Genomic DNA, 15,746 nt, shown 5'->3' on the forward strand with positions numbered 1-15,746 from the left:
CCCTCCATCCACCTGCTCCTGCCTCATTCCACCATCCACCTCCCCCCTTCCATATGTGATTTCTCCAATTATTAGTTTCCAGACACTCTGCTCAACTCCATAAGGACCCTCTTCTGCCAGCATCAATCATGCTGGGACCAAGCATCCTTTGATGTAAAATCAGAGGAGGAATCTTCAGCAATTGCCAGGGGTTTTAGTTCCGAACCTCAATTCCATCCCTCTCCTCCACTACCTGCTCAGGCTCAGCCCTCTCTGCTCCAGCTGCTTAGACAATAGCCTCCGGATTTCTCTCCCGAATTCACCGCGTTCAGCTATCTGGCCCCACTTTAGGCCTTCCCTAAATAAAACTTTGCCCTAACTCTTCTTCTGTCAGGAGCTATCGAAATGAAGGCGTAATTTTTAACTAATACCAATCCATAACCACCAGATGACAGGAAAATAAGCAATCAGAAAATCAGCAATGAGAAAAACAAACATATCAATCTGATTTTGGTGATCTTAGTTGCGAGTGAAATGTTGGGCAGCAGAGAGGATTCCTCTCATTGGATTCCTCTCATTACTCTATGTTGAAGAAGAGCAGTGGAGCTTTCATTTTCCCTCAACTAACATCACTAAAAGTAAGTTATCTGGGCATTATCATTTTCTTGTTTAAGGGATCTTGCTATTCACAAATTGGTTACTGTGTTTTCTACATTATTACAATAACTTCAAAAGTGCTCCATTGCTTGTAAAGTGTTTTGGGGCCTCCCGAAGCCTTGGAAGGTGAAAGTCTTCCTTCCTTCTACAGAGAGGTCAGATGGGCTCTGCTTTAACTTCTCATCTGAAGACAAAGTTAAAAATTGACTGTCTTCCTGTGTTCAGGCATGAGAGCTTTAATCAACATGTCCTCTCTAAGTCATGGAGGATTTCAATTACCCTGATATTAAGTGGGCAGAAGAGGTAGGTAAAGGACTCCTTTCTAACCCAATATGTAAAAAGCCCTACAAGGGAAGATTTGCTTTACACCTAGTAATGGGGAGTGAACCAGAGCAGATAAGAGAAATAAAAGTAGGGATACATCTAGGCAATAGCGGCCATAAAACAATATACTTTAAGATGATGAAAACCACCTTAATAGATTGGAGAAAAGTTGATTTCGAGCGGCCGAGAATAGAACTTGGGAAAATAAAACAGCAGAAAGATTGGAAAACAACGACAGAATAACAATGGGGAACATTTAAACTGGTATTCAACAGAGTTCGAGAAAAATATACTCCGCTAAAACTAAAGAATAAACTAAATACTAGTGGGACTCAAGGGGTGAATAAAGACCTAGGGAATAATTGAGGGTTAGGAAAGAGGCAAACGTTAAGTAGACAGACAAGAGAGGGGTGTAGCATAAGACAGAATGCGAAGAGATTAGGAGAGAAATCAAAAAACAATTAGAAAGTCAAAGTTTAAATTCATGCAGCATTTCTACCTTTTAAGTAACTAACTGTGGGCAGATTTGGTGACTTTTCAGTGTATATGATTTGTTACAAAAAATTCCAACTCTAAATACTGACTTGAGTGAAAAAGGAAAATTATGTGAAAGCAGTTTCAGGAAGTCATTTGCCTTTTTATTGATTTGTTTTGTAGGAATTTGATGGGTTGGCTTTGTATGGCCTTTTGTTTAAAACGAGTGGAGATAGCTTTCCGTGCCTGATCAATATTTGAGCAAATCCATATGGCCAACTGAACAGATATTGGTTAGTTAAGTCAATTAAAAAATTGGAACAGATGATTTTTGCATGTTACAGCCACCAACTGGTTGGTGAGACACACTATACACAAAACTTTTAATTATGCATAGAATTGATCTGATATGACTGTTCAAGTTAAAGTTCAAGTGTGAATTTTAAAGAATCCTTAAAACGACATAATTTTCAACAGTTGAAGATTCTCTTTAGCAATATTACAGTTGTCCAAACTGAGAGAGTGTGATTCACTGTCCTTTCATTATGAGTAGGATCAGTATGGTTATTCTTAACTAGATGCTCAGCATTTATAAGAGTATCAGCAACCAGATCAAAACACAAAATCTACATAATGAGCTATTTATTTGTAACATACATTATACATGACTTTATTTTTAACACATGCATGAAAGATTCTTTATAGTGCAAAATTTTCAAATCTTCAGAATATTAACTGAAGTTATCAACATTAAGAGACAAGATAATGTTGATTTCAGTACCAGCTTTCCTATTCTTTTGCATATAATAGGCACGACCATACCACAGGATTCATACTTTTAAGATCCATATTTCATTAGAAGAAAGAAAATATACAATTACAGTGCAAAGTACGGTTTTGTGGAAAAGCAAAAACCGGACATTAATTTAGTGCAATGGGCGACAGTAGATAAAACCTCAGGGCTTCGAAAACCTCACTGATTTTCGTTTCACCAGCTGTTCTTGCTGCCTTGCTGCCTGAGTTTCTTCGAGGACATCAATCACCCTCTGGAACAAAACATTTCCAAACATCATATTCAAGTTATTGATTATTGTTGAACTTTAAAAGCTCAGGTATCAAGTTCACCAAACTAACTGCTGAATGGTTAAAGTAGCTTAAGTTTAATGGATAGTGGATCTGCTGTCTAATGTTTAAAAGATACACGTAGGAATATCTTCAATGTGATCCATCAGTTCCCAAAATTTTTGTGGAAATTTATAATTCTGCAGGTTTCAAATTGTGCACTTTTTATTCCTCTAATTTTTTTGTTAATATTTGACCTCACTGTCCACTCCCTCTACCCACCAGCATACTGTGGCTTCAGTGCGTACCATCCATAGGATGCACCGCAGCAACTCACCCAGGTTATTTCAACAACATATCCCCTCTGTAATCTCCTTCAACCAGAAATGTTGTGGAAATCACTTCCAAGTACCCCTCCAGGCTGCCCTGACTTGGGCACATCAAAGTTTCCTTACAAAACACCATCACCATAAGGGCTGGAGTGGTTATCACCCTTCTCAGGGCAGCTAGGTATGGGCAACATGCGTGACCTTCTCAGTGTCATCCACGTCCGAGAAATTACTTTTTAAATTATATTGAAGAGTTATAAGTACATGGTTTTTAAGGTTTAAAACAACATCTAATTGAAATAGGTCTGGTGCAAAATTAACAATTAAGAAAACAAGTCCATGTTCTTATTTTCAGTCACTGACAGTGGTGTAACACAGCAGTGAGAAAATCACACAGTGCTGTTAGTATATATTACAAGACTGTTGTTCAAAGGAACCACAATAGTTGACATCTTCAATCTATTTGTGACCTCAAAAGCTCAACTTAGAAGATAGTGCAAAAAATGAAAACAACGTGTATTTATATAGCACCTTTAATATAACAAAACATCCTCTAGCACTTTGCAGGAGCATTATCAAACAAAATTGACACCAAGCCATGAGATATTAGGCAAAATGACCAGTGGTCAAATCTTAGAGGAGGAAAGAGGTAGAAAGGGGGGAGAGGTGAAGGGAGGGAATTCCAGATCTTAGGGACTTGGCAGCTGGAAGGAATGGCCAGCAAAGGTGGAGCGATTAAAATTGGGAATGCTCAAAAGGCCAGAATTAGAGGATTATATATATCTCAGCGGGTTGTAGGGCTGTAGAAGATTGCAGAGACAGAGAGGAGGATGGATTTGGAAACAATTGAGAATTTTAAATTCGAGGTGTTGCTTAACCAGGAGCCAATGTAGCTCAGCTAACACAGGGGAGACAGGCGAGTGGACCTTGGTGTGAGTTGGAACATGTGTAGAGAACTTTAAGTAACCTCAAGTGTGCGGAGGATGGAACTAGGGAGGCTGGCCAGGGATCCATTGGAATAGTCAAAAGATGAAGAACTTGCAGTGAAAGATGAGTGCAGATAAGCAGGAGGATAGCCTCAGGCTCAGGAGTTTGCTGATAGCAAATTAGACACAATAGGAGATTTCAGGACATGGTTAAGAGAGTAAGCAGGCAGCTGTCAGATACAGGTCAATATAGACAATTCTAAGTCATGTTTTGAGAATATTAGGGACAAGAAATGTAATGTAAATAGTAAAACTCTTAAGAGGAACAGAAAAATGATGCAGATATTTTTGAAGATAGCAATGCAGGCATCAGAAGGCCATAAAAGGGCAATAGATTATATAGAAGGCACTGAATACAAAAAAGGCGGTGTTGAATTTGTATAAGGCATCAGTTAGACCACCACTGGCACATTGCACACAGTTTAGGTACCTTGAATCAGAAGAGTATTAGTGTTGAGAAAACAGACACCAGAAATCACTAGAATCAAACCCCAAATAAGGGGCTGTCAAGAAAAGCTTTTCCCCCACTGGGACACATAAAAGCTACTGGAGACTTGCAAGGATTCGAGAGGGTAAATAGCGAAAGATCATTTCTGTGAATGGGCGACTCTGTCGAAGGGGAGGAAAAAAATTCAAGATCATCTCCCCAAAAAAATGGAAGAGGACTTTTACTTAAAAAGAGCGTAAGTAAAACATGGAATGTTTTCCAAGAAGTGGCCACTGAGCCACAGACTAGCATCACATTAAAAGAGAATGGAAAATAACATAAGGGGCAGTGGGCAGGGAAATGGGATTGAGAGCAGTTAGTTCCAGGCAGCCTCGACAAGCTGCATGCCTGTTATGATGTTGTGAATTCGATTACCAGCTAAGTCAGGAACCAATATCATGAGCTGAGTCAGTTCTGTTGTACCACACAGTAATCCTTTCTTGGTCAATCTTTGGAACCATGCAGATATTATTAATTTAAGATTTGTTTTAGTGTATAATCCTATCTCTGGTCCTTTCACTTGATGTGGCCTCATCACAATGACAAGGGTTACAACTTACAAAAGAAAAGGGAACAAGTGAGGGAATTATTATATTTAGTTAAATATAAAATTTAAACTAATAAATAGTTAAATAGCAAAACTTAAGGAATCTGGCAAGACTAGAATGAGTTTGCTGGAGCCCAGATGTTTATCTGCTGTACAGACACAGGAGATGGGATATGAAAACAGAGCATTACAGTCTCACCAATGATGGGAGGGATGCAGTTACAGCACAATAAGTTTACATGTGCCTTTCCAAGTAAGAAATAACTAGGAGCAGGAATAGATCATTCGGCCCCTCAAGTTTGCCCCACCAGTCAATGTAATAATGGCTGATTTGACGTGGCCTCAACACCACTTTTCTGCCTGTCCCCATAACCCTTGACGCCCTTGTCAATGAAAAATCTGTCTAACTCAGTCTTGAATATATTAAATTACCCAGCCTCCACTGCTGGCACCAGTTCAAATGTTGACATGGGGGTTAGCGGAGACAAAAATACAACAAAAACATGACAACAGAAAGTCACGTTTTTCAGACAGGACATATACACGCACAACTTTTAATGTAATAAAGAAATGTCCCCTAAGAAAATCATGCTAGCGTCAAACATTCCATTCCTATTCAGACAAAAATATTTACCTTTGCCATATTCGTGTCTTGGATAGTCACTTTTTTCACAGAACCTTCAGACCCACAGTTTGAAAATCCTATTATTGATTGATCCTGTAAAAGAAACACAACATCACCTTTCTATCGCTCGAGTTGTTGCCTCCTTAGCTTTCATTTTTGTTTAATAATTCTTCTGGAAAACTTGTGTGAACAACATTTCTGAACTATGTTTTAAATAAAGTGCAACGACACAATCCCCGCCCCTGTTCAGCTGGCAGCCAGATCCCACGTCATCTACACTGTTCCTCTAAATCCAACAGTTAGGGGGCAGCTGAGAAGGGCTTTGCAAGGCTTTCCCTTCCACCGTATAACAAACCTACTGGCTTCCGGACTTCCCCACACTGACATGGCGGAGCTTTGTCCCTCCTACATTCTCAGGTTCCATCTAACAATGTTTACTGCACAAAAAATACAGAAATTTGTTTCATTGGCTTTGCATATTCTGAACACTGACGGAACTTTGCTAGGAGCCCCACCAGCTCTGGCTCTAGTATTGTTCTGAAAGAGGATGTTTGTAAAGTCAAGATTGGGCTAAATGTCATGCAAATTTAAGGCACAGAATACTTTTTAACAACCACTTTGATAAAACACTCAAACTCCCCAACCATGTTCACATTCTCCGAAATGAGGGGACACTGTTAAAGCCGAATGACAGAAGCTCTCTCTGTTTAATGATGAAAGCTTCAAGCCACATATCAAATCACAAACAAGTGCAGAAACAATTGCGTTTGAGAAATACTGGGCTGGAGAGACACGTAGTTTATGTTTATTATAAAGGATAATGTCCTTTCATTATTATAGTAATTTAAAAAATCAATTTAGTCTTTCTCAGTGAGCAAAGCATAATCATGCATGGGAGTTAATTCACACTTTCATCATACTTCAGTGAGCCCTCCAATGCCAGACGCAGTTGGAGCATCGCACAGCGTACCTTGATGTACAGGCTCAGCACGTTGCCATCTAAAGTTGGTGGTTGAACAAATTCTTCAAAAGTGTAATTCCAGTCATTGCCAAGATGGCCCAGAATCTCATCAGACACACATACGACCCTCCTAAAAAGGACAATATGCAAACAAAGGTCAACTTGTGCGTACGCTGCAGGATTAAAACAGGTTTTGATTCCTACATACCAGTGAATAGTAAACTAATAGTCTAAACAATTAAAAACCTGGCTTGAGCATGGAGCTTAGGGAACCTTCCAAAACTCCTGATGGGCTCAGCTTCCTATTGATTAAAGGAAATCATAAAACACCACTCAAATAAAACATCACTAAACACCCTCATTAACACTTCCATTCATTGCAAAGCTGCCAAACTAGCAATCACCACAAAACCAACCAAGTTGTTGGCATTATTTTTCAAGCTCTTAAGAGGGCCACCTAAACTTATATCAGAATAAACACTAGAAATGATTTCAAAACTTAAGTTCACTCATCGCGATTTTTAAAACTCAAACTGTAGACAGCCCTTCACCCCACAGCCTGCACGCGCTTTCTGCACTGTCCCTGACTGCAAAGACCCCTCAGTCTGGTCTTCAGCGCTGATATCTTTGGAATTTCTGTGTATTTAATAACTGAATTTCAGTAGTTTGTGCCTCTCTGCTTCTGTCACAGAATGCAGTAAAATTAATGGTAATATGTTATTCCTTTCTGTACCATGCCTTCATGGCCTGGTTACCCATTCACCAACCAGTGAGTGGCTGGTCAATTCCAGCCTCCTTCCTATCTAATTCAATGTCCAGATCTATAAGAGGTACAAACCTTGTAGTCACACCTAGCCATTTAGCTCTTGACCAAAAAAAGCTATCTGCAGGCCCTGGCTTCTTTTAGTTATTATTTGATGGACCCACAGCCAGGAAGTGGGAAGTTTCGAGAAACACTGCAGATAGAGTTTCTAGGGTCACTAGCGGCAGTTCTGGGATCATGAAACATTGAAGATATAGCCTAAGGATTTGTGAGCATCAAGAGGGGTTCGGTGTGTCGGAGCATTGGGAGGGTCTGAGAACAGTGGCAGTGGGGTTGCTGGGATCTGTTAGAAAAGCGGGTGGGAGAATCAGGGCTGGGCATATTGGTCACTTCTGGGGAGAAAGGGCTCCAGGACCTAAATGTCAGGCATTGTCCCTCAACAGTGTTCCGGTTGTCAGGCTCCTCCCATTGTCTGTTGGCTGACATACCTTCGTACCATTTTCCCACCATATGGTTCCGGCCTTCAGGGTAATTTTTTTTTGCCGGGAGCTCCCTTAAGGCTGCGATTTTCCATTTGTTTTAAAAAAAAAGGAGCATGGTACCAGAACACATTCATCACATCTTCCTTCCACCCGGCAATCGAGGCAGGGTCAATGAATATTTTTTAAGGCCAAGTTTGTGATTGACAAGGGAATCAAAGGGTATCGGAGCAGACAGGAAAATGGGAGTCGAGACCAGAATCAGGTCAGTCAATGATCTTAACAAACGGCCAAGCAGGCTCAAGGGGATGAATGGTCTACTTGTGCGCCTAATTTGTATGTTCACCTGCTTTTTGTGAAAACACTCACTGCTTTTTAAAAAAAAAACAGCAGTGAAGTACATTATTCTCCAATTCTTTTTTGTGGAAAACTAGCCAACAGAAGACAGAAATTTGACATATCCTCTCTCTGAGGTTAACAACAGGTGTGCAAGTATTGTTAACACTGACATTGTAACTCTCATCAAAACAACACATCCAAATTTTGATGGTTGGGAAAGTGCGACAGCATTATATATCTCATGGGGCCCCCTTCTCTATATAGCAGACTGAGAGGTGGTCAGATAGAGCTCTTTAAAATTGTGATGAGGTTCAATAGGGTAGGATGCAGGGAAGATGTTTTCACTTGTGGGGGAGACCAGAACTAAGGGTTATAAACATAAGATAGACACTAATAAATCCAATAGGGCATTCAGGGGAAATGTCTTTCTCCAGAGAGTGGTGAGAATGTGGAACTCATTACCACAGGGAGTGGTTGAGGTGAATAATGTAGATACATTGAAGGGGAAGCTAGACTGGTACTCAAGGCAGAGAGGAATAGAAAGCTACGTTGAAACAATTAGATGAATTAAAATGAGAGGAGGCTTGTGTGCAGCAGAAATAATGGCATAGACTGGTTGAAGCAAATGGCCAGTTTCTGTGCTGTAAATTCAATGTGGTGGTTATACATGCCCACCATTAGAAAAATAATATAGTGGCTGTGTTTTGTTTGAGTTATGCATTTTTGAACTGGTTAAATAAAATTGCTGAGTCTGCCAAGAACCAGTCGGTATTTCGTGTACCTGTTTGTGATGAGCAGATTGGCCTTTTTCTTTACAGATAAACGACAATGGAATCGGTAGTTTTCTCCTTCAAACTTCTGAAACTCCAATTTCTGTAACAAAATTAAACTACAGCTGTCATTTGCTCCAGCGATGATTAATCAAAGCATGAAATTTAAACACATTATGCCCATTAGGTGCAAGCAACAAACTTCTGGCAGAACGATTAACTTGTTAGCACGCGGCCCAAACAGTAGAACCATGTTACATATGAATGCAACGGTGCCTTGAAACGTTAATTCAGCAACTTGGTGGAGGGCATCACATCATCAAAGCCACATAATAGTGGGGATGTTCGCTGATGATTGCACAATGCTAAGCACCATTCACAACTCCTCAGATACTGATGCAGTCCGTGCCTACATGCAGCAAGACCTAGACAACATTCGGGTTTGGGCTGGTAAAGTAGCAAGTAACATTCATGCCACACAAGTGCCGGGCAATGGCCATCTCCAATCAGAGAGAATCTAACCATTACCCCACGGCATTCAATGGCTTTACCATCGCTGAATGCCCCACCGTCAACATCCTGGCCGTTATCATTGATCAGAAACTGAACTGACTAGTCATATAAATACCGTGGCTACAAGAGCAGGTCAGAGGCTGGGAATTCTGCAGAGAGTAACTCACCTCCTGACTCTGCAGTTTGGTCAGTAGTGGTGCTATTGAGCCACTCTTGGAGAGGGACGTTGAAGTCCCCCATCCAGAGCACATTCTGCGCCCTTGCCACCCTTTGTGCTTCCTCCAAGTGATGTTCAACATGGAAGAGTACTGTTTCATCCGCCCTACCTCAGCTGTAGGTGGTAACCAGCAGGAGGTTTCCTTGCCCATGTTTGGCCTGATGACATGAGACTGGTCCGGTGACCTTACAACCACGCCACTGCCTCCCCATGTGATGGAATACTCTCCATTTACCTGGATGAGTGCAGCTCCAATACCACAAGAAATTCGACACCATCCAGGACAAAGCAGCCCGCTAGACGGGCATCCCATCCAGACACCTTCAACATTCACTCCCTCCACCACAGACGCATGTACCATCTACAAGGTGCCTGCAGGGATTCACCAAGTCACCATTGACAACAACTTCCAAACCCACGACCTCTACCACCTAAAAGGACAAGTGGATACATGGGAACACCACCACCTGCAAGTTCCCCTCCAAACCACACACCATCTTGACTTTAGTCTATATCGCTGTCCCTTCACTGTTGCTGGGTCAAAATCCTGGAACACCCTCACTAACAGCACTGTGGGTGCACCTACACCACATGGACTGCAGCGGTTCAAGGCAGCAGCTCACCACCACCTTCTCAAGGGCAATTAGGAATGGGCAATAAAAATGCTGGCCTAGCCAGCAATGCCCGTGTCTTGTGAAATAATAAAAAACATGATCAGTTGGAGAAGGCACTGTGTGTAAAGGAGAGCGGAGGAGTGAAATACTGATCGCATGTATTCCATGTTATGCGAACCAGTCAGAACAGAACTGACAGAAATCTGCTGAAAGCATATGAAAGCTTTCAAATAACTTTCAAATATTCCACTGCAGCTTCTCAAGGCTGCTTTGCTCCAAAATAGAAGACAAAGATCAAAATCTGTAATCGAACTTAGACACAGCAAATACGGTTAATGGCGAACTCTGATTACAAGCTGCCTGCTTTTTGTCTAAATATCATCTGAAGCTTCTCTGTAGCCCAAAGAGAAGCTCAGGTCTCTAAGCTAAACTGTTCAGAAGGGTCATTTTAGGAATTCTAAGTTTTAACTTTAAATTAGATTTAAATATTGGCATTTGCTAGCCATTCAGTACTGCCTGGAGTCCAGTCCAGAATTTAAATAAAAAGAGTCTCTGAAGAAGAGTCATACGGACTTGAAACGCTAACTCTGTTTCTCCCTCCACAGATGCTGTAAGACCTGCTGAGTTTTTCCAGCATTTTCCGTTTAAATAAAAAGAAATGTTCTCAGATGTCAACCTTTTCAGCTTCCTGTCGTCCTACGGTACTGCTCAAATTATATCTCAGAAGAATACATCTCAGAAATGTATTTTGAAAGCTGCAAAAGGTGCACAGAGTCCTTAATCAATTTAATACCTAATCAACCATAACCTCTTTTTTTATTTTCTTTAACCATCAGAAAAATATAAACTAATAGCCTACGAGCATAGTGTGAGGCAGTGGATATAGTCAATTTTGGCTATTGCAGAATTGAAGAATACTTAATGCTGAGTGTTCCCCTGCCTGATGCTTCAAGCATCAGTCTGTTGCTTTCCGAATGGACAGGAGCACACGGAACAATCAGAAAACAGGTTGAAGTTAAATTTGTCCCTATCTGGGAAGCTGCAGAACCACAAAGGAGAAATTCGATTTCCAACTTTGGGCTGGCAATTCAATTTGCCAAGTCTGTTTCACACGAAACAATTGGAGAGCAAGAGACCAGGAAACTGGAGGTAAGTCAGTAGAGTCTGGGAGTCAAACTGGCAGAACTCATGTTTATGAGGAGAATTGTAGCATCTTCTCCCATCAATAGGTTGCCTGACAGGTAACCAAAGACAAACAGGCTCAACCATTATTGCGATGGAATCTTTAACAAAGCAGCTCGAGCAGTGAATGGAATGGAAAATTAACTGAGATACTCAGCCTCTTCCTTCATCGTTATGTACAGCACGTTACTCTCCCTTTTCATGGCATGACAAAAACTGGGGAGGGAAACACAGGAGACAGTGAAAGAAACCAGAACAGAACAGTTAGGGCATATAAGGCAGAAATAAACAAATCCCAAACAGACTGCTGGAAAAGAGATACAGAGACAATAAAAACATTTATTTTTAACATCCCAAGGCACTTTACAGAGGAGCGATCAGACACAGGAAAATGTCGAGATTGAAAGGAAAATATCAAGAATAGTGATCAAAAAAACTTGGTCACAAAAATTAGCTTTAAGGCCGGTCTTAGAGGAAGAGAGCTAAGTGGGGAGGCAGGGGATCTGGGGCTGGGAATTCCAGAGTTTGCAGTCTAGATGATGGAAGGCACAACCACCAATGATGGGTCAACAGGGAGGGAGGATGCCAACAATAGTTTACATTTAACTTAGTGAAAATGGCTCAATACTTTCACAGGACCAAAAAGACAAAACATGACCACTCATAAGGAGATATTAGAGCAGTTGGCCAAAAGCTTTGACAAAAAAGGTAGATCTGAAGGAGCATCTTTAAGGAGGAGAGCTGTAGAGTATTAGGGAGGAATTCCAGCACTTTTGGCCTACAAAGCCAAAGGTACAGCTGGCAATGATGGAGTGATGAAATTTAGGCCAGAATTAGAGTTCTGAGTGAAAGGAGTTGTAGGGCTCCTGGAGGTCACAGAGATGGAGAGGGGTGAGACCAGAAGATAACTTTAAATTGGAGGTGTAAGACGACCGGAGGCAATGAGGGTAAGCAAAGACATGAGCAATGGGTGAATGGGACTTGGTGCAGGATTGCTTACAGACACAGTTCTAGATAAGCTCAAATTTAAGGCAAATGGTGAATGGGAGGGCAATCAGGAGAGCATTAGAATAGTCACATCTGGAGGTGAGAGAGGCATGATGAGAGTTTCAACGGCAAATGGGCTGAGGCACCAGCGGAGTCAGGAAATGTTACATAGGTCGAAGTAGGCAGCCTGTAATGGAGACCATACAAGGTTGGAAGCTAGGATAGGGTGATGAGGTAGTGAACATTCTGACTAAGACGTAACTGAAATAAAGATCACGAGCTGAGAGGGTAAGCACACTTAACAACACAAGACAAACCAAGAAGTCACAGCCACTGAATGGAGCACCATTTTTTTCACAAAAGTATGTTTAAGTACAGCAAACCCTGACTGAGTGACATGGAGTGCTACTTACATCTGTTATTGCACACCTGACACCCTTTCCCTTCCCTCCCAGATTGGCAGTAAATGCATACAAGGTACGAGCTCTCATCTAAATGGAAGAAATCTTAGTGAACATGGCTGCACGAGCATTGCTGTTTGCATGTACTGGATGCGCCGACTTTTCCAAAGCTCAAGTTCATCACTGTACACGCACACAACAAATACGCACCAAAAACAGTGTGTTTTAGTGCAAGATGCAGCAGCAACATTGTGTGTAGCCAGTATAACAGACACACAGCAGTGCAAGTCTAGGTCAGGTGAGCTATGTTGACAAAACCAGACAGGATGAATATGAATTTCCACTCATTCACTGGGATTCGGACCTTATGGAACAAGAAGAATCATGATCATTGTTAATAAAACGCTTGTAAAATGTGATGTAAAAAGTTAAAGTAAGAAGAATCTCACTTTATGTTTATGGAGATAAATGGCTTCATGGTGAGGGTGAGGGCAACTGCCCTTGACATCAAGGCAGCATTTGACTGAGTGTGGCATCAAGGAGCCCTATTAAACTGGGGTCAATGGGAATCAGAGGGAAAAAATCTCCGGTGGTTGGAGTCATACCTAGCACAAAGGAAGATGGTTATGGTAGTTGGAGGTCAATCATCTCAGTTCCAAGACATCAATGCAGGAGTTACTCAGGGTAGTGTCCTAGGCCCAACCATCTTCAGCTGCTTCATCGAAGACCTTCCTTCCATCGCAAGGTCAGAAGTGGGGATGTTTGCTGACGATTGCACAATATTCAGCACCATTTGCAACTCCTCAGGTACTGAAGCAGTCCATGTCCAAATCCAGCCAGACTTGACAATATCCAGGCTTGGGCTAACAAGTGGCAAGTAACATTCGCACCACACAAGTGCCAGGCAATGACCATCTCCAACATGAGACAATCTAACCATCACCCCTTGACATTCAATGGTATTACCATCACTCAATTCCCCACTATCAACATCTTGGGGGTTACTATTGACCAGAAACATGAACTAGACTAGCCATATAAGTGCTGTGGATACAAGAACAGGTCAGAGGCTAGGAATCCTGTGGCAAGTAACTCACCTCCTGATACCCTAAAGCCTGTCCACCATCTACAAGACACAAGTCAGGAGTGTGATGGAATGCTCTCCACTTGTCTGGATGAGTGCAGCTGCAACAATACTCAAGAAGCTTGACACCATCCAGGACAAAGCAGCCCGCTTGATTGGCACCTCATCCATAAACATTCACTCCCTCCACCACCGACGCACAGTAGCAGCAGTGTGTACCATCTACAAGATGCACTGCAGGAATTCACCAATTTGCCAGCACCTTCCAAATGCACGACTTCTACCATCTAGAAGGACAAGTGCAACAGACACATGGGAACACCACCACCTGGAAGTTCCCCTCCAAGCCACTCACCATCCTAACTTGGAAATATATCGCTGCTCCTTCACTGTCACTGGGTCAAAATGCTGGAATTCCCTCCCTAACAGCACTGTGGGTGTACCTACAGCTCATGGACGGCAGCGGTTCAAGAAGTCAGCTCACCACCACCTTCTCAAGGGCAATTAGCGATGGGCAATAAATGCTGGCCCAGTCAGCGACGCCCACATCCCATGAATGAATTTTTTTTTAATTAGATAAACTCCAGGGACACAAGCAGCCTAAAAGGTTTGCACTCTGACTGGTGATTAGTGAAGTTAACATGTTGACGCTCTCTGCTTAACCCTTGGTATACCCAACAAGAAATGAACTTGTAACAGAGGGAAAAAAAATCACATGCCTCACACAAAAAACTCAAGAGCATTCTATCAAAACCCCTTCTTACTTGTCACTGAACTACCTTCAAAACTGAAGGCTAGGTTTTAAAAAATGAAGGTTATAAGGAATGAGGAAAACCTGTGCACTCATGCAACTTGAGTGCTTCCCTGTTGATGCATGCCGATTGTTTTCATTTTCACATTCATACTTGTAACAGGAATTTTGATCTCAATGTGGTGGAACTTCAAAATGAAGAGTATAATCCAATTACCTCTCTTTTCTCCAAAAATAGGTTCTGTTCATTGCATTTTTAATAATCAGATTTTGAAAAGAAGTGAATTATAACCAGTACATCAAAATGTGAAAAGAAATGCACATTTCAATGGCAGAGTTAAAACTGTTTTTGGTTATAGCCAGAACATATATTTGTAAAAATACAGGTACTTCTATTCTACCTGCTCAAATATACACATCTTCAAATCAACAAATTGATGAGTGACTATCCTTTCCAAGCTAGTGCTAAGTTTAGAAAAAATGGATAGGAGACATAAGGATTAATCATTTATAATTTTGACATAATTTTAAAACATTTTAACTGCCACGTAAACATTTGTTGATCAGGCACATTGAAGTATCAGGCTATTAAAACAAATATTTCACAGTTCAACAAATGAAACACATCAGAAAGCTAATTATAACATTACATTCAGGAAGCACAAAGTCAAACTTCAAATCCAATTTATTTTTACTTTAAATCAAGTTATTCAGTTATATTTTTTGCCGCTATAATATGAATAACCAGAATAAATATAGAAATAAAAACAGCTAAAAAGGTACAAGAACAAGGCTACAGGTGTTTCATGGTATAGATCCTTCATGTTCACAGAAGCAAAGTTTATTGGTGAGCCTACTCGATGCATACAAGTTTAATCAATGTACAAACCAGTTCAAAATACAACCTGTTCATCATGACATACATACCCGTTATTTACTGTGACTTGTATATAGAGATAAGAAATTTATATATTACAAATTTAAATATATTTACATTTGATGCTGCGACATTAAATGAGTGGGTTAAGAAAAAGCATACAGTGTAAAGTTGATATAAGCAAGCCGATTTAAAACCTCTCATTCCATATCTTGCTGCATGTTTAAAAAGAGAAAGAGAAAAGTAAGAACCTTGCCATGTTAAAAGACTGAAGAATAAATGCTTTTTCATTTAACAGTTTTGCGATGTGAGGAAAGAAAAATGAAAACCTGCAATAA

At 41.0% G+C, this 15,746-nt stretch overlaps 1 protein-coding gene across 2 annotated transcripts in view; it reads right to left on the minus strand.

The window, feature by feature from the left end:
• Positions 1-2,059: 2,059 nt before the first annotated feature.
• Positions 2,060-15,746, minus strand: part of vps13c (vacuolar protein sorting 13 homolog C) — a 350,466-nt gene continuing 336,779 nt past the window's right edge. For both annotated transcript variants that reach the window (XM_078532613.1, XM_078532615.1), the window contains 4 exons: positions 8,794-8,885; positions 6,441-6,561; positions 5,480-5,563; positions 2,060-2,480 (listed from right to left, as the gene is read on the minus strand). In XM_078532613.1, coding sequence (XP_078388739.1) covers positions 2,391-2,480; positions 5,480-5,563; positions 6,441-6,561; positions 8,794-8,885 — 387 coding nt within the window. In that variant the 3' untranslated portion in view covers positions 2,060-2,390. The remainder of the gene's footprint in view (positions 2,481-5,479; positions 5,564-6,440; positions 6,562-8,793; positions 8,886-15,746) is intronic.

This window comes from Cetorhinus maximus, chromosome 30 (assembly GCF_964194155.1).
Source record: "Cetorhinus maximus chromosome 30, sCetMax3.hap1.1, whole genome shotgun sequence".
Lineage (NCBI taxonomy): Eukaryota > Metazoa > Chordata > Chondrichthyes > Lamniformes > Cetorhinidae > Cetorhinus > Cetorhinus maximus.